The sequence below is a fragment of the Acinonyx jubatus genome, chromosome C1 (assembly GCF_027475565.1).
Source record: "Acinonyx jubatus isolate Ajub_Pintada_27869175 chromosome C1, VMU_Ajub_asm_v1.0, whole genome shotgun sequence".
Lineage (NCBI taxonomy): Eukaryota > Metazoa > Chordata > Mammalia > Carnivora > Felidae > Acinonyx > Acinonyx jubatus.
The window spans coordinates 103,540,137-103,564,830 of NC_069381.1; the positions used below are offsets into that span (position 1 = coordinate 103,540,137).

The window sequence follows — 24,694 nt, forward strand, 5'->3', positions numbered from 1 at the left end:
CATCTTGAATTTATTAACATATTTGAACAACAGTGTCACCTTGTTAGCTAGCTATCATCATTTAAAGGCAAAAGATATGGTTTCATGTCTTGGGTAAGCCCCCAAAGTGCCATAACCCAGCCCTACATTTTAAAATCTTCACTCTTGGAGTCCATACTTTGATTCATTCTATATCCATTTACTGAACGCCTACCGATGTACACTATGCTAGACGTGGGGGATACACATCCAGAAAACACTGCCCCTTCCATCAAGTTGCTCATAACCCAGGAGCCTAACAGGTGTGTTAAGTTGTGTTGCAGGGGGCTGCCAGATAGCCTGGTCCGAGGTGGGAGTAGGTTTGAGGGCTGTATGTATATACTGGGGAAAGCCTCTGTGCGGGGGAGGTCGGAGTAGTAGTATAAGGTGCAGGGGGCAGGTAAGTCTCAGGCAGGACAGCTCAGGCAGAGAAGCACTAAGACTGAGAGGGCCTGAGGCTTTGGTGGTCTCCCTTCCAGATGTGGCTGGAATGATAAGCAGGAGGTCATCACAAATGTCTCCTCCGCAAGGGTTTAAAAGTGCATCTTGGCACCTCTGCCCACGAAGGCACTGGCGGTTTCAAGCAGGGTTCAGATCTGCCTTTTGCAGCGTCTGGTAGGCAGCCAGCCTGGCAGGAACCCGGAAGTCCAGTTAGGAGAGTATCGCGCCCACGCCTGAGGGGAGGGGCAGGACTTTTCAGGCCTCGGAGACTGCCCCCAAGAAACAGGAGCTGGAAGAATCAGAAAGAAGACTCGTATCTCGTGGGGACAAGTCTCCAGAAAGCGGGACTTCCCTGGTCCCAGTTATGACTGTGGGGGTGAGGCAAGGACCGCCGTCTTGCCCCAACTAGGAACAAGCTGAACCCCAGCAGCTCCCAAACAGACACCTGCCTCTCGGTTCTCCCCAGCCTCTTATTTATTTACGTTGCCGGATGGCTGTTTCTAACGAAGCAGCGTCTTGGCAGCTCCCTCGCCTGTCCTTCAGCACCACGCTCAACCAGCGAGAGAGGTCCGCGCCTCGTCCCACTCCTGCGCAGGCAACTGGGGCCTAGGGCTTGGGTCACGTGTTCAAAGAACGTCTCCGCGCCTGCGCGAGCGGCCGGCGGATGTCCAGAGATCCTCCCGAAAGCCGCAGGGACCCGGGGCCTGAGCCAGGCAAGGCCCGGCCCAGTCCTCCGATCACCCCGCCCGCGCGTGGCTCCGCCTAGGTTGGGATCAGGAAGGGGGCGGGTCCGCCGGCAGGGACTTCTCCAAAGGGCTGTGTCCCTTCGTGAGCTTCCCGGAGGTGCTTTACGGCTGCGTTTGCAAAGCGCAGCGCCAAGTACTGGAGGGCGAGTCAGAAAGGTAGGATCGCCCTCCCCACCCCTACAAGGTGACAGTCTACAGCATGGACAGGGAGGGAACCGGGAACGCGATAGTAAGCCGCGGTAATGAAAGACCATCAGGCGCTAAATAGATTGCAGGCTTCGTGAGCTGAGAGTTAAAAGAAGTAATTCTCTCTGGGGATCAGGGTAGGTGGTTGTGGATTGAGCTCAGAAGCATGGATAGGATTGATGTTAGTTACCAAGAAAAAGGGAAAGTGTTCACATTTACGGCACTTAGTTATATAGATAAACTATTAAAGTATAATTTGTTAAGCTCAGGGCAGTGGATAAAGGAGCCAGAGCCCCTAACTACTTGTTGGGGCCGTTGAAGGCTTCAAGAAGGAATTCAAGCTTGGGTAGGATTTTGCAGGAAGAGAAGGGGAGAGTGTACAAAGCACTGGATATATGCAGAGTTCCGCTGAAGTAAACAGAGTGTCCGTTTTGTGTCAGGTAGAGTATTCTTAGGTGGTGAGACTAAGTATTCTGGCCATAAAGAAGACCAAAGCACTGCCCACAAGGATTTTTATCTCTGTGGAGACTTGAATATTTAATGATTAGATGTATTCTCAGGATTCTCTGGGAGTCTCCTAGCTTTCAGGGAGGTCTTCGCGGAGGCAGCAATAAAGCAGAAAGTGTGATTGGTATATTTGAAGAGCCAGTAAGTAGTAAAAATGATGTGGGTGGGTAACTGGGCAGGGAGGTTGTAAATTTAAGGGTAGTCATACTTTCTGGCAGATCTTGAAGGACTATGGAAGTCATGCCAATCTGGGTATAAGCAACTGTAAAATACTGCAAAAGAAAAGTGATGTGAACAGACTTTTTAAAAAGATAAATTAGATGGACAGATGAATAGATAAGCTGGAGAAAGGATAGCGATGGGGACCAGTTCAGAGGTTGAAACTGTAGCTCATTAATATCAGTCAAATGAGAAATTTTGAGATCCAGAGCTTTAATGGTACAGGGAGAGGACATCTGTTAGAGATATTTAAAAGATGAGAGTGAAAGAACCTGCCTGCTGCCAGAGATACCCTAAATTTGAGATTTGGGTAACTGTAAGGTAAGATGTACAGGAGGAGGAGGAGCAGGGCTTCCAGGAGGAGGACGATGAGTTCAGTTTTGGGGTCTTCAGTGGTTGGTGTCCTTAGTGAAAGAATCTTTAGAAGGTAGATGTTAGGGGCACCTGGGTGGCTCAGTCGGTTGAGCATCAGACTCTTGATTTCTGCTCAGGTCATGATCTCACTATCGTGAGATCGAGCCCTGAGTCAGGCTCTGCATGGAGCCTGCTTGAGATTCTCTTTCTCCCTCTGCCCTTCCCATGCGCATGCGTGCACAACTCTGTCTCTCTAAAATGACTGACTGACTGACTGAATGAATGAATAAATAAATAAATATATAAATAACATTTTTAAAAAGAAGGAAGATATTAAAAGCTGCATTCTAGAGGCACCTGGCTGGGTCAGTCAGAAGAGCCTGTGACTCTTGATCTCTCGGTTGTGAGTTCAAGTCCCACATTGGGTGTAGAGATTATAAATAAGTAAGCAACCTTTTTTTTTTACAAGGCCTAATTCTAGGGAATTGAGTATGAATGGGAGGTGAAGAGGGGGAGGCAGCATGTGCAGCCTGCTTTTTGAATATGCTTCTGTCCTCTAGACCAGTAGCCTACAAGACATGACACTTGGAAGTCTCTTAGATCCCACACATTCAGCTTATTCAATGTGGGAAGATATAAAAAAGAAAATGTAGCAGTAAGTGTGTTGTAGAACCTATATGGTAGCTATATGGGTGTTCACTATACAGTCTGTCAACTTTTCTGCAGTTTTGAAGTTTTTCATAAAATATTGGGAAAGATAAGCGACCATCTCTACCCTCCAACTCTTCCTACCCCAGTGGGCCCCATCTCAGTAAACAGAACCACCATCTATTCAGTTGTTTAGGCAAGAGACCTGGGAATCACTTTCCTTCTCCCTTCTATTCCAGGCAGTCACCAAATCTCCTAAATAGCTCTTAAATCTGTCAACAGTGTGGGTGCCTGGGTGGCTCAGTCGGTTAAGCTTCTGACTTCAGCTCAGGTCATGGTCTTGCAGTCTGTGAGTTCGAGCCCTGCATAGGGCCCTGTGCTGACAGTTCAGAGCCTGGAGCCTGCTTCAGATTCTGTGTCTCCCTCTCTCTCTGCCCCTTCCCTGCTCATGCTCTGTCTGTCTCAAAAATGAATAAATGTTGGGGCGCCTGGGTGGCTCAGTCGGTTAAGCGTCCGACTTCAGCTCAGGTCACGATCTCGCGGTCCATGAGTTCGAGCCCCGCGTCGGGCTCTGGGCTGATGGCCCAGAGCCTGGAGCCTGCTTCCGATTCTGTGTCTCCCTCTCTCTCTGCCCCTCCCCCGTTCATGCTCTGTTTCTCTCTCTCTGTCTCAAAAATAAATAAACGTTAAAAAAAAAATTTAAAAAAAAGTGAATAAATGTTAAGAAAAAAAAAAAGTTTAAATCCATCAACAATGGAGTTGTACCTTATACCAAATTTAGGTTCTAAAAGCAGTACATAAGGCAAAAGTTACATAGTGAAAATAACCTTTGGAAATCCCTTAAATCACTCAGAAGATACAGTGGCCATATTCTTATGTGCACAACTCTGTACACAAAATGTATATATAAGTATACATGTACATAGTAAGGTACAGTATGTGATAAGGGTATATAATATAACATTAAGGTATTTTTAACTTCATAAAAAAAGGGAGATTGGGGCACTTTGGTAGCTCACTTGGTTGAGCACCGACTTTGGCCTAGGTCATGATCTCAGTTTTGAGCCCCACCGCGGATTCTGTGCTGACAGCTCAGAGCCTAGAGCCTGGAGCCCGCTTCAGATTCTGTCCCCCCACCTCTCTCTGCCCCTCCCCCTCTCATGCTCTGTCTCTGTCTCTCAAAAATAAAATGTATAAAAAATTATTTTAAAAGTCCCCTTTTATTCCTAGTTTGCTAAGAATTTTGTTTTGGTTTGTTTTTAAAAATTGTTAAAGTAATTTCTAGCCCCAATATGGGGCTCGAACTCAACCCTGAGATCAAGAGTTGGACACTCTACCAACTGAGCCAGCCAGGCACACTCACTAAGAGTTTTGTATCATAAATATATGTCAAATTGTATTAAATATTTTCCCTGCAGCTATGGGGAGGATGCATGATTTTTCTTGTTTGGTTTGTTAATATGGTAAATTCATTAATTGATTTTTTTTAAGTTAAACTTAGCTTGTATTACTAAAATAATAATAAACACAACTTGGACATGATGTGTCATTCGTTTTTATATATTGCTGGATTCAACTTCCTACTGTATGTTTTAGAATTTTTGTATCATTTTTCATGAATGGGATTTACCTGTGTTTATCTTCCTCATACTGCCTTTATCAGTTTTTAGTAACAAGATGACATATTTCGTGGTTTTTATGAGGTGGTCGGTTAGATGCAGCCACAGAAGAGACAGAACGGGGGCAGGGGGGAACTCACAGGTCCTAGAAACAGGAGACACAAAGCCATTTTTGTAGATTAAAAAAAAACAACAACAAAAAAACAAAAAAACAAAAACAAAAACTTTCACATTGGAAAGACACCAAAGTCAGGAGGCAGAAGGGATGTGAGAAGGTTTAGGCTACAGACTTTATTGGGGTTTCTGGGGAAAAGGCAAGGCAGGGAAGGGTTTAGAACTGACTAGTTGGAATAATTTTGGCCAGCTTTGGATTAAAGGGCTGGTCCCTAGCTGCCTGGCACCTAGCCCTGGGATGATTAAGGCAGAGGAGTATTGCCTCCTGGAGTGAAAAGGGCAGGACAGAGGAGGGACAGCTCTGGATGATGCTCTCAGTTGGGCCATCTCTTAAGAATTGTCTCTCAGGGCGCCTGGGTGGTCAGTGGGTTAAGCATCTGACTCTTGATTTCAGCTCAGGTCACGGTCGGACTCTGTGCTGACAGCATAGGGCCTCCTTGGGATTCTCTGTCTCCCTCTCTTTCTGGCTCTCCCCTGCTCACACTCTCTCTTTCAAAAATAAACATTAAAGAGAAGAAGAAGAAGAATTGTCTCTCCCAAGCCGGAAAAAATTCTTCTAGAATGTCAAAACATAGTAATATATAGAAAGTTATACGTTATTTAAACTGGTGCATTATCTAGTTGAATCTGTGGAACAGGTGAGCTCAGGGTCCTCCTATTCCATCTTCCCTTTCTTCAAAAGTTTTAAAAATATATTTTATATTTTATACAAAAATTAATATTAATTTTTATAAATATTAAATGTAAAAACATATTTACAATATATTGTATTAGGCTCAAAATAAGTTGGCGAAAGTAATTACTACTTTTCTCTGAAAGGGTTTGCACAATACCGACCTCATTGTCTTCTGTAAATACTTGATAGTTTGATAGAAGTTGCTGAGGAAGCCATGTGGGACGGGGGAAATTTTAAACTGGTGTGTAAATTCATTTAAGTTACTGGTCTTTTCAGAATTCCTATTTTTTCCTTGGGTATTTTATGAACTGTCTTTTTCCCCCTCGGGGATGTATCCATTCCATAAAAATTTTCCAGTGCTTTAGTGTCAAGTTCCTAATATCCTCTTGGTTTCTTCTGAAGGTCTGCAGGGACTATAGTAATGCCCTGTTTTTCATTTTCATTCCTTACAGGGTTCATTTGTGTCTTCTCTCTCTCTCTCTTTCTCTCTCTCTCCCTTTGTTTTCTTTTTCATTTGACCAAAGGTTGATCAGTTTCATTAGTCTTCTCATAGTACTAGCTTATTTTATTTTTATTCTATTGTGTGTAATGTATGCTTTCAATTATCTTTATTATTCCCTTATTTCTAATTTCATCAAGTTTAACTTGCTGTTTTTCTACTTTTTGATGCATCTAAGTTCATTAATTTTCAAATTTTCTTCTTTTCTGATTTAACTATGTAAGGCTATAAATTTCCATCAATAGCTTGTAACCCACAACCTTTGATATGTAATATTTTTTAACTCTTTATTTCAGGCTTTGTAATTTAATTCTGATTTCTTCTTTGATTCATGAGTTATTTAGAAGCATATTATTTTATTTCCAAACATCTGGGGTTTTTTAGCTGTCCTTTTGTTTCTGATGTCTAACATAATTGTGTCGTGCCTAACAAATGAACTCTGGATGATTTTAACCCTTTGGATTTGTTGAAACTGGCTTTATGGCTTAGTATATGGTCACTTATAAATACTTTGTGTGTGTTTGAAAAGAATGTGTATTTTTGCAGTTTTTCAGATATAGTATTCTATATATTTGTTTGGTACATATAGTTAATATTATTCAAATCTTCTAAATCTTTACTGATTTTCTTATCTATTGAAAGAGTATGTGAAAATCTCTACTATGATCAGGTATTTGTTTACTTTAGTTTTTGCTTTAAATACATTGAGATCATGTTATTGGGTACAAAAAAATTAGAATTATTATATATTCCTAGTAAATTGAACCCTTGAACTTTTTGTTTCTTAAACCATTGAACCTTTTTATAATTATGAAGTATCTTTATCTTTAGTAAAGAGCATAACAGTTGGATCTAAAAAAAAAAAAAAAAGTCCTGGGACACCTGGGTGGCTCAGTTGGTTGAGCATCTGACTTCAGCTCAGGTCATGATCTTACAGTTCATGAGTTTGAGCCCTATATCAGGCTCTGTGCTGACAGCTTAGAGCCTGGAACCTGTTTTGGATTCTGTGTCTCCCTCCCTCTCTGCCCCTCCCCTGCTCACACAGTCTCTCTCCATTTCTTTCTTTCTTTTTCTTTCTTTCTTTCTTTCTTTCTTTCTTTCTTTCTTTCTTTCTTTCTTTCTTTCTTTCGTTTCTTTCTTTTCTTTCTTTTCTTTCTCTCTCTCTCTTTCCTCACTGGGATGTAATTCGCTTACCATATAACTCACTCATTTAAAGTATACAGCTAGGAGTGCCTGACTGGCTCAGTTGGTAGAACATGCAGCTCTTGATCTCAGGATTGTGAGTGCGAGCCCCACATTGAATGTAAAATAAAAAAAAGTAAAATAAATAAATAAATAAATAAATAAATAAATAAATAAAGTATACAATTAAATGGGTTTTTTAATTTTTTAAAATGTTTTTATTATTTTTAAAGGAGAGAGAGAGACAGAGCATGAGTGGGGGAGGGGCAGAGAGAGAGGGAGACACAGAATCCGAAGCAGGCTCCAGGCTCTGAGCTGTCAGCACAGAGCCCGATGTGGGGCTCGAACTCACAAACTGTGAGATCGTGACCTGAGCCAAAGTCGGATACTTAACCAACTGAGCCACCCAGGCGTCCCTAAGTGGGTTTTTAGTATATTCACAAAAGTTGTGCAACCATTGCCACAAATTTTAGAACATTTTTATCATCCCAGAAACAGACCCTTTATCATTTAGATGTCACCTTCATTCCCCGTATCTACCCCCCAGCCCCTGCCTGTCACCCCTCAGTGACCATTAATCTACTTTCTGTCCTTATAGATCTTTTCCTATTCTGTCAATTCCACGTAAAAGGAATCATTCAATATGTCGCCTTTTATGTCTACCTCCTTTTACTTAGCGTATTTTCAAAGTCCATCCATATTGTAGCATATATCAGCACTTCGTTCCTTTTTATGGCTGAATAGTACTCCGTTGTGTGGGTATAACACATTTTATCCATTCATTGGCTAATGGACGTTTCAGTTCCATTTTTTTTTCTATTATTCTACCATGAATATTCATGTACAAGTTTTTATGAGAACAAATGTTATCATTTCTCTTGGGTCATACCTAGGGGCAGAATTTTGGGGTCATAGAGTGATCCTATGTTTAACCTTTGAGGAACTACCAAATTGTTTTCCAAAGTGACTGTACTGTTTTACATTCCCAGCAGCAGTATGTGAGGTTCCAGATTTCCACATCCTCATCAACCTCGCTATTAACTGTCTTTTCTTATTTTAACATTCTGGTGGGTGTGAGATGAAGTACTTTTCATTGTAGTTTTGATTTGCATTTCCCTACTGGCTAATGATGGATGTTGAGCATCTTTCTAAGTGTTTATTCGCCATTTATATGTCTTCTTTGTTTGTTGTTTTAATTGTTTTAATGTTTCTTTATTTATTTTGAGCGAGAGAGCACTAGCAGGGGAGGGGCAGAGAGAGGGAGAGAAAAAAATCCTAAGCAGGCTCCTTGCTGCCAGCATGGAGCCCGATGCAGTGCTTGGTCTCACTACCATGAGATCATGACCTCAGCTGAAATCAAGACTCAGATGCTCAACCCACTGAGCCACCCAGGGGTCCCTGTGTGTCTTCTTTGGATTAATGTCTATTCAAATCCTTTGCCCATTACTTAACTGGTTATTTGTCTTTTTACTACTGAATTGTAAGAGTTCTTTATATATGCTCATTAAAAGTCCTTTATCATATATATGATTTGCAAACATTTTCTCCTACTCTGTAGATTGTCTTTTCACTTATTTGTTTTAAGTAAACTCTACCCCCAATGTGGGGCTTGAACTCATGACCCCAAGATCAAGAGTTGCATGTTCTACTAACTGAGCCAGCCAGGTGCCCTTGCGTTTTCACTTTCTTGATGGTATCCTTCAAAGCACAAAAGTTTTAAATTTCATACAGTCTAATCTATTTTTTCTTTAGTTGTTTATGCTTTTGGTGTTATATCTAGAAAACCATTGCCTAACCTGAGGTCACAAAGATTTATTCCTGTGATTGTTTTCTTCTAAGAATTTTATATTTTTAGGTCTTTGTCCCATTTAGAGCTGATTTTTATATATCACATGAGGTAGGGGTCCACTTTTATTTATTTGTATGTGGATATACAATTGTCCCAGAATTGTTTATTGAAAAGACTTTTGTCCCTATTGAATTTTTGGCACCATGTTGAAAATCAATTGACCATAAATGTGAGGTTTTATTCTGGACTCTGAATTCTATTCCACTGACCTGTCTGTTTACCCTTATGCCATTACCACACTGTCTTGATTCCTGTAGCTTTGGAGTAAGCTTTGAAATCAAGAAGTGTGGGTCCTTTGAATGTTGTGGCTTTTAATTTTTTTAAATGTTTATTTATTTTTGTAAGAGAGAGAGCAAGCAGGGGAGGGGCAGAGAGAGAGGGTGAGAGAGAGAGAATCCAAAGCGGGCTTCACGCCCATCACAGGGCTCTAACTCACAGACCATGAGATCATAACCTGAGCTGAAGTTGAATGCTTAATCTACTGAGCCACCAAGGCACCCCTGTTGTGACCTTTAAAGGTAATTTGTCTGTTTTATTCTGACCACTTTTACTATTTTCTCCTTGTCTTTGGTTTTCTGCAGTTTCACTAATGTGTAAGGCAGTGAATTTTGTATTTATCCTGCTTAGGATTTGTTGGATTCTTAAATGTATGATTTAATGTGTTTCATCAACTCTGGAAATTTTTGAGCCATTGTTTCATCAATTATTGCCTATGTCCATTCTTTCCTTTCCTTTCGGACTCTGCTTAGACCTTTTCATTGTGATATCATGTCTCTTACCCGCCCCTCTGCATTTTCTTTCTTTTTTTCCCATTATGCATCATTCTTGGTATTTCCTTCTGACCTGTATTTCAGTTCATTAATTTTTCCTTTACTATTTCTAATCTGCTGGTAAAATTCTTTCAGTTCTTAATTTTGGTTATTGTAGTTTTAAGTTCCAGAATTTACATTGTTCCCCCTGTTTAACATTTGTAATATCATTTTTTAAAGTTTCTATTTCCCAGCCAAATTTTCCATTCTTGGATTTTATTGTTTTGTAATCTGTGCTGATCATTTCAATATCTGGAGACCCTATGAGTCTACTACTATGACCTGTTGTACCTACTGTTCTTATTCATGCTGTCTGATGTCCTTGGGTTATCTTTGTGTACTGGACATTGTTTTTGAAAGTTATTTATAGAAATACCTTGAGGCTCAAGATAATAGTGTCTTTCTCTAAAAAGAACTTATTATTTACCAGCTCTTGAGGGCACTAGCAATCCAGAACCACCTGACTTTGAAATGTTCACCCTAGCCCCTCCATGCAGCCACAATTGCAGTTCAGCCTTTTCCAGAGCAAAGCCCCAGGGCATAAGCAACCTTCAGAAGAGACTTCACTTCTCCACTTTCCCCTCTTCAGTATCTCAGCATCACAATTCAGCAATTCCTCAAATCTTGTTACTTCTCTGATGCTTTTTTTTTTAAGTTTATTTATTTTGAGAGAGAGAGAGAGAGAAAGAGAGAGAGAGAGAGTGTGTGTGTGTGTGTGCACGCGCAAGCAGGGGAGAGGCAGAGAGAAGGAGAGAGAATCCCAAGCAGTCTCTGCATTGTTAGCCCGGAGCCCAACGCAGGTCTGAACTCACGAACCATGAGATCATGACCTGAGCTGAAACCAAGAGTCGACACTTAACTGACCGAGCCACCTAGACACCCCACTGATGCTTTTAAGATGACTTTTTAAAAGTTTAAGTTTTATTGGTATGAAGGTTAATTTTATTTGAATTATCTAGGTGTCCATATCCAGAATTGGTAAACCCTTTAATCCTCATTTGAGGAGTCTGATAAGCAGCAATATCTTCGGAGAAGGTAGGATCCTCACTGTGCTACGGGATCGATCCTGGTTGGACTGAGTCATGGTAACCCCCTTTTTCTATGCCTGAGGTGGGCATATGACCCACTTTTGGGGGGAAAAAAGAGAAAAACTCCTGGGAATTTGTGGGTGAATTCTTGTGCCCTTCTGAAAGAGAGCTGCTGGGGAACCAGAACCCTTTCTCTTCTTTGTGCTTCGGAATGATGTTGTGTAAGTCACGCTTGAATCTATGGCAACCCTTTTATGACTGAGGGAAAAGCTAAGAAATTTGTAGGGATATCAGCGATATTGATATTGTTGAGCTATCTAAAAGCCCTGAAACTCTTTGCTTCTAGACCTTCTTCTTCTTCTTTTTCTTCTTCTTCTTCTTCTTCTTTTTTTTTTTTTTTTGATAAAGGGCTCTGATTTCTTTTCTTTTTTTTTTTTTAATGTTTATTTTTGAGAGAGGGAGAGAGTGAGCATGGAGGGCAGAGAGAGAGGTGGGAAGACACAGAATCTAAACCAGGCTCAAGGCTCTGAGCTGTCAGCACAGAGCCCGATGTGGGGCTTGAGCCCACGGACCATGAGATCATGACCTGAGTCAAAGTCGGACACTTAATTGACTTGAGCCACCCAGGCGCCCCTTTGCTAGACTTCTTAAGGAAATAATAAACATCCTTATGGTTTCACTGTCGGTCAGATTTTCTGTTGTGTGCAGCCCAAAGCATTCCAAACTGACATATCATCCTTCAGGACTCCGCTTGAAAGGCCACCACTTCAGGGAGGCCTTCCTGAAATCCCCACATCAACACATTTAGTGTCCCTCATCATATTTGTAATTATTTGTGGAATGATAGTCTTTTTCTCTGGGATGTAAAGTTCGTGGGAACAGAGACCACAGTCGGGTCCTAGAGCCCAGCCCAATGCCAGGCATGGTAGCCTCTAAATAAATAATTATCCAAAAAATAAAGGGTCAAGAGCCCAAGTACATGGAGAAACTGGATAAAAATCCTGGAGGCTATGAATTAAAATTTGTGCAATTATGTTTCTAACACATGAAAACTTTTAAAGCTCAAAGAATCATTACAGAAGGGTTGGAGTGGCCATCGTGAGAAAGGGTGTGAGTGTTTATCTGGTACAAGTAAAAGCTGCCAAGTAGTGTTAAAGACCCAGCTGGGATTAGACCCCATAAATGTGCATTGGCATAAATCGGCAGAATTATGAGATTCCTTCCAGCAGTGTTCAGCTGGCTAGATGTGTGAGAGAAGTGGGTAATTAAATTGATCCAAAGATGGGGATTCTCAGGATGGACTGCTTTTTGTTCTGTTCACTAGTGAAGTAAATAAAAGTAGCTATGGAATTTTATGTATTTACTTTTTTATTTTTTAAGTTTATTTATTTTGAGAGAGAGAGAGAGAGTGAGCACAAGTGGGGGAGGGGCAGAGAGGAGCAACAGAACCGCAAGCAGGCTCCGCGCCCACTGGCGCCCTTGGAATTTCATTTTTTAATTTTTATGTTTGTTTATTTTATTTTGAGAGGGAGAGAGAGTGTGTGCACGCATGTGTGTGAGTAGGGGAGGGGCAGAGGAAGAAAGAGAGACAATCCCAATGCCGGTCTCAGTCTCACCAAGGTGAGATCGTGACCTGAGCCCAAATGAAGAGTGATTAACCGACTGAGCCACCCAGGTGCCCCCGACTTTTCACTCTCTCAATAAAGTAAATCTCTTAAAATTCAAAGCCATGCCCTTTTGTTCCAGACTGGAGAATATCCCCCGGCTGAAACACTCACCCCAGAAGTCTTTCCCATCACCCACTTGCCCTGGAAAGGCTTGAGGAGGGGGCGGGATCTGTGAATTTCTTAAGGGGTGTGAGTGTGTGTGCATGCACACATTTTCCTGGGGCGAGTGTTAAAGGGGTCTGTGATCGAGAAAGGCAAGAACCACTGATGTGGAGTTGGCTCCTAGGCACGGACCACTGTGTGGATCAGGGCTTGAGTGGTGAGTAGTCCCAGCCCTTGCTTATTGAAGAGAGGCCATGTGGTACAGTGGTGGGCGTGCAGACTCCAAAGTCAGAGGCATGGGCTATGCCACGCAACTCCTTGGTTTTCTCCTCCATAAAGTGGAAACGATAATCACAGTTCCTTACCTCAGAGGGCTGGAACAAAGATTAAATGAGTTAGTACAGGGGCACCTGGGTGCCTCAGTCAGTTAAGCTTCCAACTCTGGATTTCAGCTCAGGGTATTATCCCATGGTTCATGAGTTCGATCCCCACATCAGGTTCTGCACTGGCAGGTGCAGAGCCTACTTGGGATTCTCTCTCTCTCTGTCCCTCCCCCCCTTTCAAAATAAATAAACTTAAAACAATTTTTTTAAAGGGGCACCTCGGTGGCTCAGTCAGTTAAGCGCCTGGCTTTGGCTCAGGTCATGATCTCACAGTACGTGAGTTCAAGCCCCATGTCAGGCTCTGTGCTGACAGTGCAGAGCCTGAAACCTGATTCAGATTCTGTGTTTCCCTCTCTCTCTGCCCTCCCCTGCTCACACTCTGTCTCTCTCTCTCAAAAATAAATAAACATTAAAAAAAAACTTAAAATTTTTTTTAAATAAATGAGTTAAATGCAAATACTTAGCACCATGCCTGGTATTTAGTGAAAGCTGACTTTTATTATAGCTGATTGATGATGATGCATTGGGACACATATCTGAGGACAAAGACCTTGAATCAGGAGGCAGCGTTTGAGGGTACACAGCTGCTGCTGATTTGTGCAAAGCACGCAATCTAAGCATTCTCTCCCCTCTGACACTTTGCCCTGTGTGACTCAGGGCAAACTCCTTAGCTGCTCTGTGCCTCAGGTATCTCACCTGTAATATGGAGATAATAATAGTAACTGCCTCATGGGACTGTTGCCGGGGTTCTCTGCAGGCTTAGAGCAGTGACTCCAATTCAGTAAGTGCTTGGTTGTTTGTCTGATTTTTTAGGTAGGCTCCATGCCCAACGTGGGGCTTGAACTCATGACCCTGAGATTAAGAGTCACATTTGCTACGACTGGGCTAGCCAGGCGCCCCACTGCTGGCATTATTATTATCACTGTCTAGGTACATTCAGCCTCCTTATTCTGATAAGAGAGGCCCTTTCCAGGTGTTTCCCACAGCCTTCCCTCATGCTGAAACCTTCACAGCTCACAGCACCTTCATGCACACCATGTCTGCCTCACAGAGGCTGTACACAGTGAAGAATTAAGACTCAAAGGAAATGACTAGCCTAAGGTCTCTCCACCTGCCCCCTGCCTCATCGTATTCCCTTCCAAGAGTGTCCCCCCTGTCTCTCCCCAGTTTCCATCTGTAGCAATCCCACTCCTGAAACCCCACACCTTTCATAAAGCCTTCTCAACTCAGAATCCCTGCGTTGAACCCAACACATGACTCGTGGGTGCGTGTGCCTCACCGCCAGGCCTTCTTGCCCCTCTCACTGCACCTCTCTCCATTCTTTGCACCGCGAAGGCTCTCGCCAGAGAGCTGCAGGATGGAGGAGATCAAAGACTTGACGGTTCTACTGGCCCGGGATGTTCCATGTTCAAGGGAAGGAGGGAGGAGTCCCCAAAACACTGATCTGCACTGAACACACAGACAATGGCCAGACCATATGGAAAAACAGACCTCGGACATCCACAGCTTGCAGAAACCCGGCCAGGAAGTCACCTCCTCAAATACAGTAAACCACCCAGGTAATCCATAGGTCCCGTTTGTAACAAGTCAGACTATGTCTAGGAACAATTCAGAAAGCTAACCACTAACTTCTCGAATAGTTGGCTCAAAATGGCCAGAACTGACAACTTCCCTAACTTTTGTCCACTGTGCAACTTAGGACCAGCCAGAGAGTCAAATATGCACCCCCAACCAGTCATACAGGATGCCTGGCTTCTAGTCACCTGCCTTCCAGCTTCCCCACGCCAACAGTCTCCAGAGAAGGCACCAGGTACCTGAATCTTTCCCATTTCTCTGCTATAAATAAAGCTTTACCACCCCTCCACCTACCCTGGAGTCTCTTTTAAAATGCAAGTGACCATGGCTGACTGACTTCCCTTGCTGTAGCAAGCTCTTGAATCAATAGCCTTTGCTTTTCTCACTTGTTCAGGCTTCGTTTATTGGCCCAGGAATGGCAGCTCAGGGAGCGAGGCGAGGACCGGCCTCATCAGTACCCTTGGTCCCACTGGGGTGGAGCTCAGAGCCCTCAGATGACAGAGTTGCTGGCTGGTCCGCTGGAAACACTGATCAGACCTTTGGACTCAGCTGAGCCAGGGCTGGAGATGCCAAATTGACTCAGATTAAATCCCCCAGGCATAAAATCACAAAAGAGTTTTTGTTAGATGCTGATTGGGAAGGAGGGGCCCCAGAGATCTGGGAAAAGGGTAGGACATCTGGGAATAGAGAAATGAGGGAGAGGCAGGAACTTTGCCTAGAGCGGGAGCCAGGGATGGCCTGGAGCTACTTTGATGGGATGGAGAGTTGAGTCACGATCATATCTGATCTCCAAGATTCTTTAGTCAATGCAGAGACATTTACTGAGTGCCCCCTTCTGGGCACTAGAGGTGGGACATGCAAGGCCTCTGACTTCCCGGAGCTCGTGTCCTGGTGGCAGGGGCGGTAGATGGCTACAGAAGTCAGACAGCTTCAGAAGAGTAAGCGCACTGAGGAAAATGAAATGGGATGGTGCCCTCGAGAAGGGGTGCCGAGAGCGGGGAACACACGAGAGTGGCTGGGGAGGGACACCAGAAGGAACCAGCACTGCAGCCAACAGGGGAAATGGTTTTCCTAGCAGAGGGAGCAGCTTAAGCAAAGACCCTGAGGTGAGACCTGGGTGTGACAGAAAGGTCGGTGTGGCCAGAGCTGTGTGGGCAGAAGGCGATCGTGGCTGGAGGGGACCAGGAGGGACGTTCAGGGACACCACGAGTAGAGGGCCTCCCAAGCCATTCTAAGAGTTTAGATTTTATTTGGGCCTCAGTATAACGGAGTTTTTGAAAGAAGGCACTGAACGGCTTGCTTGCTTAAGCTGCTCCATCAAGGCCTTAGAAGCTCTCCTTTGTTGAAATCTTGTCAAATCCTGGCAGGCAGGGGAAGTGTGTATGTGGGGTAACAGTGTTAAGGAGAGAAAATGTGGATCAGACCCAGACACGTCACAACCAGAATTCCTTGCTGAGTAGGATCAAAAGGGCCACAAGAGTGTGTTATAATCCCCTGAAATTGCACGCTAATTTGTGTGTGTGTGTATATACCCTATTTCAGTGAGTTTTTTCAGACTCTCAGAGGAATCTCTGCCACCAGAAAAAGCCAGAAAGGGAGAATATTAACTTCTATGCTAGCATACCCATGCACCATCCCAGTAAGGACACAGATATTGCCCCGAGGAGGGGAAGGGGGGGCGGGGCAGGACAGGGAACTTTCCACTGTGTACCATGTACTTTACCTATTTTTAAAAGTCCACTTCAGTGTAAAGGACTGAAGCTGGAGAGGAATGGATGGGTGGGGAAGAAGGTGCTGAAGCCTTGGTGTGGCCAGGGAGGGGCAGCAACACATATCTGCTGGTCCTAACTTGACGGCCCCACCCCTAGCCTGTGCTCACATGCCTTGCACTGGAGAACCCCGCCCAGAGAGGCCGCACTGGCCCTGAGCCTGCCCAGGGCTCAGCTGCCCAGGGGGCACCAGCCTCACTGCCCCGGGAGAGGGACAGGAACAGATGCCCTCTGCTCAGGTCACCAAACTCTGCTCAGGTCACTGTCCTCTGCCCATGTCCCGGGCCCCTCTGGTCCCCAAACCTTCATAGAGAGAAGCCCGAGCCTCCCGAACACCCTGCTGACCCCACCAGGAGCTCCTGGCTCCGATCTGAACCTGCTTCTTTTCCCAGCCTCTTGGTTGGTCATTTTGCTTTGAGTCAAGTCCCCCTTGCTCTGCTTTCGTGTGGTGCCGTGCCCAGCCCCAGCCTGGCAGATGGGAGCTGAGATGGGGGTGTTTTCTCTAATTCTCTCCAACATCTCGGCTTGGATTTGCTTCGCCTCCCCAAAAATAGGTCTGGCCCAGGCTTCAGGACCCACCTGTTCTCAGCGATCAGCCAGTGGGCAGGGACCAGCCTCCCTGGGGTGTTCAGTTCTTTGGTGATTCAGGGCCACGGGTCAGAGAGCAGTCAGCCGCTGATGACATTTCCCTGCCAGGATGCAGAGCAGGTGAGGGCCTCCTGGTCCACCCTTGGAGAAGGGACCAAGGAGGTTCTATGCAAGTCAGTTAAACCACAGAGCAGACCTTGCAACACCTTCCTCCTGAGGCCTTGGGACCAGACGGGGGTATGCAGGCAGACACCTACACTTGCATAGCCAAACAATTCTACGGCCCATTCTTCTAACTCTAGAATAAGTGCATAATAACACCAACCGATATTTGTGGGGACTTACTGTGGCCAGGCGCTATTCAGTTAAAGACTTTATGTGTATCACCTCATTACGGGGTGCCTGGGGGCTCAGTCAGTTAAACGTCTGACTTCAGCTCAGGTCATGATCTCGCAGTTCACGAGTTCAAGCCCTGCATCAGGCTCTGTGCTGACAGCCCAGAGCCTGGAGCCTGCTTTGGATTCTGTGCCTCCCTCTCTATCTCTGTCCCTCCCTTGCTAGAATTCTGTCTCTCTCTCTCTCAAAAATAAATAAAAACATTAAAAAAAAAAAAAAAAAAACCCTAGGCAGTGGCATAGGGATGTCCCCTTTGCACACAGGGAGCTGGGATGTGAACCCGGGCAGGCTGGGAATACTGTGCCTGTAGCGCTCATGAATGAAAACTAAGGGATTTGCAGAAGGGCCCCACAACCTTGCACAAATGGGATCCGATCTGTGGCCCAGTCACCAGAGGACAAAAGCATGGGTCCTGACTGTTCCACACACTGAGTGTGCAATGCAGCTCATTCCAGCCTGGAGTAAGAGTCCCTGGATCCCCCATCACTCTGCACTCCAAGAACCTGTGGCCCAGGGCAGCTCAAGACCTCCTGGACCCTTTCTTTTGTAACATAAGGAGACAGCCTACACTGCTTCACCCTTCCCAGTGCCAAAAGGCCACTTGTCACTTAGGGTGACTGTACTTAAGCCCCCACTTAAACCCCCCCCCCCCCCCGCAGGGAATCCAGGCTGAGCCCACCACGCCTTCTCCCTGCCGCTGCCCTAAGTGCTGGGCCAGAAGGTGGGAGACCCCAGTCCCGGCTCCCGCTTGGTGGAATGTTTGGCACCTCCTGCCTCGTTTTTCTCATCTGATGCATGGCTGGAATGTCCTCCAGTGCACCCCCACTTTACAAGGTTTGGGGGAAGATCACCCTCTCAGAGGGTGAATCTGAAGACCCTATAGGGACTGGGAGGCCCTGGGCCTGGTGAAGAGTTTGGGCCCGTGGTGTGTCTCTGAACCCCCACGTGCTGGTGTCTCCCCGCCTCTGGAGCGGGACGGGATCTGCAGGGAGAGGACGGTGGCTGGTACTGGGCCTAACTGCCCCTCCATCACCTGACTGTCCAGCTGCCCCCTATGGCAGCAGACCCTGCCCAGGGGTGAAGGAACAGGGACGGGAGGAGAGCGGCCAGCCACAGCTGGAGCAGGAAAGCTGGGGAGCCAGGCTGGAGTCCCATATGGAACAGGAGGCCGCTGAGTAGGGACCACCACACTTCCCAGCCCTGGGAAGGGCAGGGGTCACTGGAGAGCCCAGGAAATCCCATCGGGAATAGTGGCGCACCTGTGTGTTTGCCAGAGGTGACCTGGGCCCGTGGCCACAGGCGCTGGGTCACCTCCTGCTGCAGCAAAGCCTCAGTCTGGTTCTGACTTTTGGTCCTCAGTGTGTTCTGTCTCCCCTATTGTTCTGGGGCACCTGCTGGACTTGTGCACCCCTTCTTTCCCCCGAGAGTTTTTCGGCTACTCTTGGGGCTTGCTCACCCTGTATGGCAAATATTTCCTTCCTGGTTTATGTCTCCGGCTCTTCTGGGCTTATAATGGCTCAGTGGACATTTCTGCCTAGAAATGTCTGGATTTTGCTGAAGTTTCCCCTCAGCATACACCACAAACAAGAGGTGACTGAGATTTTTATCACGCAGTCCTCAACGGCAGGTCCTGCAGGGGAAACCAAGAAGTATGAGGCAAAGCCCCTGCCCTGGGCAATTCATAATCTAGTTTTTTGGGTTTTTTAAAATAATCTAGTTATTCAAAAGTGAGGGGTGCCTGGGTGGCTCAGTTGGTTAAGCATCCAACTTCGCCTCAGGTCATGATCTCAGGGTTCGTGAGTTTGAGCCCCGTGTCGGGCTCTGTGCTGACAGCTCAGAGACTGGAGCCTGCTTCGGATTCTGTGTCTCCCTCTCTCTCTGCCCCTCCCCCACTCAGGCTCTGTTTCTGTCTCTAAAAAATGAATAAACCTTAAAAAAATTTGTTTTAATAAAGGACTAGGCAAAATGCCTCTAAAGTTCCACACTGTTCTAGGGCGAGGAGAGAAAGGCTTAAAGAAGACTCTAGGATTTTGAACAACAGGTGAGAAGTCAGGAGAGGAAGCAGGTTCAGGGAGAAGACTTCATTCAGTTTTAAGTAAACCGAGTGGACCTCATCACGACCCTTCCTTCCCCCAGGTTCCAGGTGCCACTGCCACAGATTGACCTGGTGTGTCCCCGCCGGCTCCTCCGCCACGTCCCTCCTCTGGGCGTGTGACCCTGGCTGCGGCAAGGTCAGAGCAAGAAAGACGGACTGACCTTTGCTCCAGGATATTTGTCAGCTTCTCTCAGTGAATAAACAGCTTTGTCATCACCAACACAGTCTTTCTGGAAACTCAGCTGGCGCTGCTGAGTGCCCAAAGGTGAGGGTGAGATCCCCAAAATTGACAATTCAGTTTCCATTGCCCTAGGGTCAGGAAAGCTTGAAACAAATTATTGAGAAAGAAATTGAAATGTGGTTCCTTCAGACCTGTGTTCCAGCACCCAGATTAGGACCTGGTTCACAGGCAAACCTCCCCATGAGTGGTTTAGATGAGGGGCCTCATGCCCGGGTGTGCACCCATCACCCATGGAGCTCAGGAACGAGATCACCCAGACTGGGGACCCAGCACCTATAATTTAATAATCCCCACGGGTGATCGGCAGGCACACCTGAGTGACAGGCCCCCTTGGCCTGGAGAGGACTGCCATGGCCAGAGGGTTGGGCCAGGGAGAGACATGGACAGAGATGGTCCTGGGACACCAGGAGTTCCCTCAGAGAGACTGAGCTGGGGCTTGGCAGGTGGATGTTCCGAGCACAGAGGGGAGGGAGGGCGGAGGGCCTTCTAGCACAGGCCCTGGCTGAGGGGCTCAGCCTGTTTGGGGTGGGGGTGAAGTTGGAGAGGCCAGCTGTGGCCACAGGGCAAGGCTCTGAATGCCAAGCTCAGAGCCAGGTAGATACTGACGCTGCCAGGAGCAGGGAAGGCTGTGAGCAGAGAAGGGAGACCCTCTCCAGTACCGGTGGGCCCTTGTTTGTGCATTCAGGGCTTTTGAGGCCCCTGAATGAGCCAAGGCCTGTGGTCAGAGGGCAAGCCCACACTTCCTCCTGCCTCAGCTCGCCTTTCCTTCACATCATGCCCCAACTCTTCTATTTCTGACTTCAAGTCCTTGGCATGTACGAAATTCTTGCCTCTCCTTTGGCAGCCCTGCCTGCCTCTCGGGCCACGGTATTGAATTTGTACCCTTATTCTTACCCTTTTATGTCTGCCTTTCTTAGGCCTTCAGCACAGTCTGTCCAGATTAATTTGACACCAAACTGGCTTTCTCCAGAAAGGCAGGGAAAGTTCTAGGCACAAGAGTGAGATTCATGTGGGGAGAATTACCGTGGCCCCTTCTTTAAGGCAGTTAGAGTCCTGTGTGTCCAGTAACAACCCATGAAGAAAGAAGCTATATTCTTGACGCGCAGGTAGTAGAAATGACTTGCTCACATTCTGGCCCAGAGACTCTGGCTCTGCTCTGTAACAGCGAAAGTGACACCGTCCTCAAACCGTGACTAGGACCCACATTACTTCCAGAATCTGCTCTCTCTGTATACCTCTGCTCTGGTGGGAAAATTCTTTTTTTTTTTTTTTTAATTTTTAAAATGTTTTTATTTATTTTTGAGAGACAGAGAGAGAGCACAAGTGGGAGAAGAGCAGAGAGAGAGGGAGACACAGAATCCAAAGCAGGCTCCAGGCTCTGAGCTGTCAGCACAGAGCCCGACACGGGGCTTGAACCCACAAGGCATAAGATCATGACCAGAGCCAAAGTCGGACACTTAACTGACTGAGCCACCCAGGCGCCCCATCTGATGGGAAAATTCTTAACTTACTTGTACAATTAGGTGAGGGGTTGGAAATTGGGCCCATTTATCACATGGACCTTTATTCTCTCGTAGAAGCCTCTTTGGGCTGAGAAGATATGTGTCTGTCACCCTCCTTACTTGGGAAAATGCACTGTGTCCTGCTCTGAATTCACATCTGTAGTTGATCTTGGAACTGGTCACAGTACTATGTGTGGCCACTACATGAAGTGCACTCCCAGACCCAAGACCGAAACAATAGGTTGCTGTGTTTTCTCAGAGTGCTTGGAGTCCTTGAGCCTCATCCCCGCTACCACTAGCCAGTGCTTGCCCTTCTTTCTGTGACCTGGCCCATCTTCCCAAGGCACCTTTCCCATCAGCTCCTGCTGAACCCAAGCCAGTCCACAGCACCACACACTGTGGTCCCAGAGCCCCAGGGCGACAAGGAGTCCGCCAAGCTGGGAAGACATCACAGAACTCAGTCCTGGTGGCACACGTCTGGTGCCAGATTTCTTAGTAAGAAAATCAGCTTCTGCCCAGACAGCAACATAACTTTTTCCCCCAATCCCTGGCACAGAGGCCGGGCCACGATCGCCAACCTGCCGTGAGAACACAGGAATATGTCCACTCTGTCACCGGCAAGTCCTGGCAGAGTCTTGCTGTGTTCTGAGACAGCACCCTCAGTGGAGAACTCCGGGCATCATGTCGAGGCAGCTTGAAGTCTTCACTGGAGCCAGAGTCTTGATCTATGTGGCCCATCAACTAAAAAAAAAAGTTTGAACAGCATCATTAACCTAACACGACTTACTTTTCCATAGGACTCTAAGCTTTCACATGCATGCTGTCATTTTTATTTTGGTTTTCACAGTGGCCTGTGAAGTAGGTAAGCTGGATACTGTCGTTAGTCGACGTTCAGAGGTGACAGAGCAGCAGCTTAGCGTGTCTAAGGCCACAAGACCCCCAAATGGCAGAACCGGGACTGGAGTCTGGATCAGCGCCATCCCCTGACGGTTAACCTCTTCAGGACCCAGTGCCAAGTCTCCCCAGCTTGCAATAGCAGCGACCGCACGGACCACCATGGGCTCCCAGGCCCCGCTAGCTGCAAGGGCACGCAGACACTGATGAATGTTCTCGAAGATCCTAAAGACAAGGCTGAGCGGAAGCTTGCATCAGAGGGACAGGTCCTGGCCAATTGTTCCCCATCCCTGGTGACAGGTACCATCTTATTAAATCTGTAAATCGGTTGTGCTGAGACTATAACAGAGGATATCGTCTGAGGAACCTTCCAATTTAGCAGACAATGAGTATCCGCAAACATTTTGGGGGCCTGATCCAGAAGCTCTAGCTTATGGCCATGTCTTCCAAACACATATGGAAGAAAATACGCACATGGGTCCAAACCACTTAACACAGTTGTCAAAGGACTGATGATATTGTAAACTTAATGGCTGCCAAGGTTATGTCCAATCAATTCATTCAGTTCCATAAAGATTTATCGAGCACTTCCTGTTTGCGGAATGCTGATGACCAGACAGATACATGACTCAGGGAGGTACTGAGGCAGTCTCAAGATCTGCCTGAGAGGTACTCTTAGATTGAAATATGGAAATCAAATCAAGAAAAATTCAGACTTTGGGAGTTTCTGACCAAATGTAATGACTCTAGAGCAGTGACTAGGAAACTAGAGCATCCCATCCGTGTCTTGGTCCTCGTTTACCAAACGGGTCACATTCTGTTTCTGCATCATTTCATCACCCCAGAGCCAGGTGAGCCATGATAGGACAAGACAACCACCAGAAAGTGCTGGAATGTGTCCAGAGCTGAGGCAGTGCTTACCATTTCTCCTTCATGGACTCATCCCACAAGCATTTATTAAATGCCTACTATGTGCAAGGCAAGGTGGTGAATACAAAGGTAGATGTGGCCGAGTGATCCCCACCCTCCAGGTTCCTTGTAGGAAACAGATCACAATAAGCTGTTGTCATAACTTGTGGGAGGTGAGCTCACTGGGCCAATGCAAAGCCTAATGGTCAGAAGAATGGCATCAGTGAAAGAAAACAGTGTGAACCAATGTGACAGGACATTGGGAATCAACAGCTGGAGATCAGCCTGGTGTGTAGCGACTGGGAAAAGAGTGGTTCTTCTGGAACAAAGGAGTTGAGCAAACCATGATTCGGAGAGGCAGAAAGGCAAACACCAGGCTTTCTGAAAATGGTTGCTATTGCCACAAACCAAAAGGCACAGTTTCATATTAGTTCCTGGGCCCCACCTGTACACACTGGTATGAGCATCAGCATTATCTAGGATAGGGACAGTGTCTCACAGGAAACAGTAGTTAAAAATGTTACTTAATTCAACACAAAACTCCCTTAACATACTACTAGAAAAAAAAAATGACAATACAAACTCAGCTAAATGTCTCAAAAATTTCACTTGCACACAATATATAGATAATAGCTTCTACCTGTGAGATCTGGGGCCAAGTACTGCATTTCTCTTTGTGTCTTTGTTTCCAAATCTGTTAAGCTGAGGACTGTGCACAGAGTAAGCACTTGTATAGCTGTAAGTAAGCAAGTACAGCTGTAAGTATAGCTGTAAGTAAGTAAGCACTGCTGAGTCCAGAGTAATGTTAGCTATATTATTATCAGGCCACTGTGTTAAGTTCAAAGTCAGACAAATTCTCAGCTCGTCCTCCTCTTCATCTTCTACCTGTCCTGTCTTCAGAGATACTTTTGGGTGAACATCTCCTGATTATATAGCCTTTGAAAAATGCTTCCTTTTATCCTCAAGACAGTGTCTGCAAATTTAAGCTGGTACTTCACAAATTGCCGAGGCATAGGAAATTCTTTCCTTTATACAACATTTTCAGACCACCAGGTCACAGGAAGTGACAATGATAAATCTTATGAGTTCTTTCATCCACAGCCACTTCTTAATGGAAGGGACTATTTCTGACCTTCAGTTCATGGCAGTTACAAATGTCAAAGGCAGACCTTTTCCCTCCTCCCAGGCTCCTTCCCCCTCTGCTGTGCTCAGTGGCACCCTCCTGTTTGGCAGCTTGCCTCCTCCTAAATAAATGAATGCTGATGGGATGTCACTCAGGGTCACTGAAAGGTCCCCTGACCTAAAATATCTTCCTTTGGCCCTGTGGGCTGGGCGTTTCATCACCTGCATTGTACTCTGAGGTCTGGGCAAAGGGGCTTCCCCTCCAAACCCAGGGCTATAAATATGCCTCTGGGTTAGGGCTGTCTGTTACCAACAGTCCCTAGATAAACCAGCCCTCCTGGGACAGCAGCATTAACCCATTAGCTTCGAAAGCTCTTTAGTGACACAAGACCAACACTGAGGATGGTTTTGTTTGGTTTAACGTTTATTTATTTATTTGTGTGTGTGTGTGAGAGAAAGAGAGAGAGCGAGCGCACAAGCGCCAGTGGGGGAATGG

The 24,694-nt window shown here is 45.9% G+C and overlaps 1 protein-coding gene across 1 annotated transcript; it reads left to right on the forward strand.

Annotated features, from left to right (window-relative positions):
• The first annotated feature begins 84 nt into the window (after positions 1 to 84).
• Positions 85 to 22,496, forward strand: LOC106986655 (uncharacterized). The gene is made up of 6 exons (XM_027044256.2): positions 85 to 93; positions 846 to 1,361; positions 14,569 to 14,666; positions 14,807 to 14,917; positions 19,572 to 19,795; positions 22,121 to 22,496. Exons 1-5 carry the CDS (start codon positions 85 to 87, stop codon positions 19,648 to 19,650), a joined length of 813 nt encoding a protein of 270 aa, XP_026900057.1. The 3' UTR covers positions 19,651 to 19,795; positions 22,121 to 22,496.
• Positions 22,497 to 24,694: the final 2,198 nt, after the last annotated feature.

Bases quoted from the DNA above. Each gene is read 5' to 3' on its own strand.
- LOC106986655 (XM_027044256.2), top strand. The intron at 14,667-14,806 runs GTAATCCATAGG...TGTGCAACTTAG, and splicing joins AAATACAGTAAACCACCCAG to GACCAGCCAGAGAGTCAAAT. The intron at 14,918-19,571 runs GTACCTGAATCT...TCCTTCCCCCAG, and splicing joins GTCTCCAGAGAAGGCACCAG to GTTCCAGGTGCCACTGCCAC.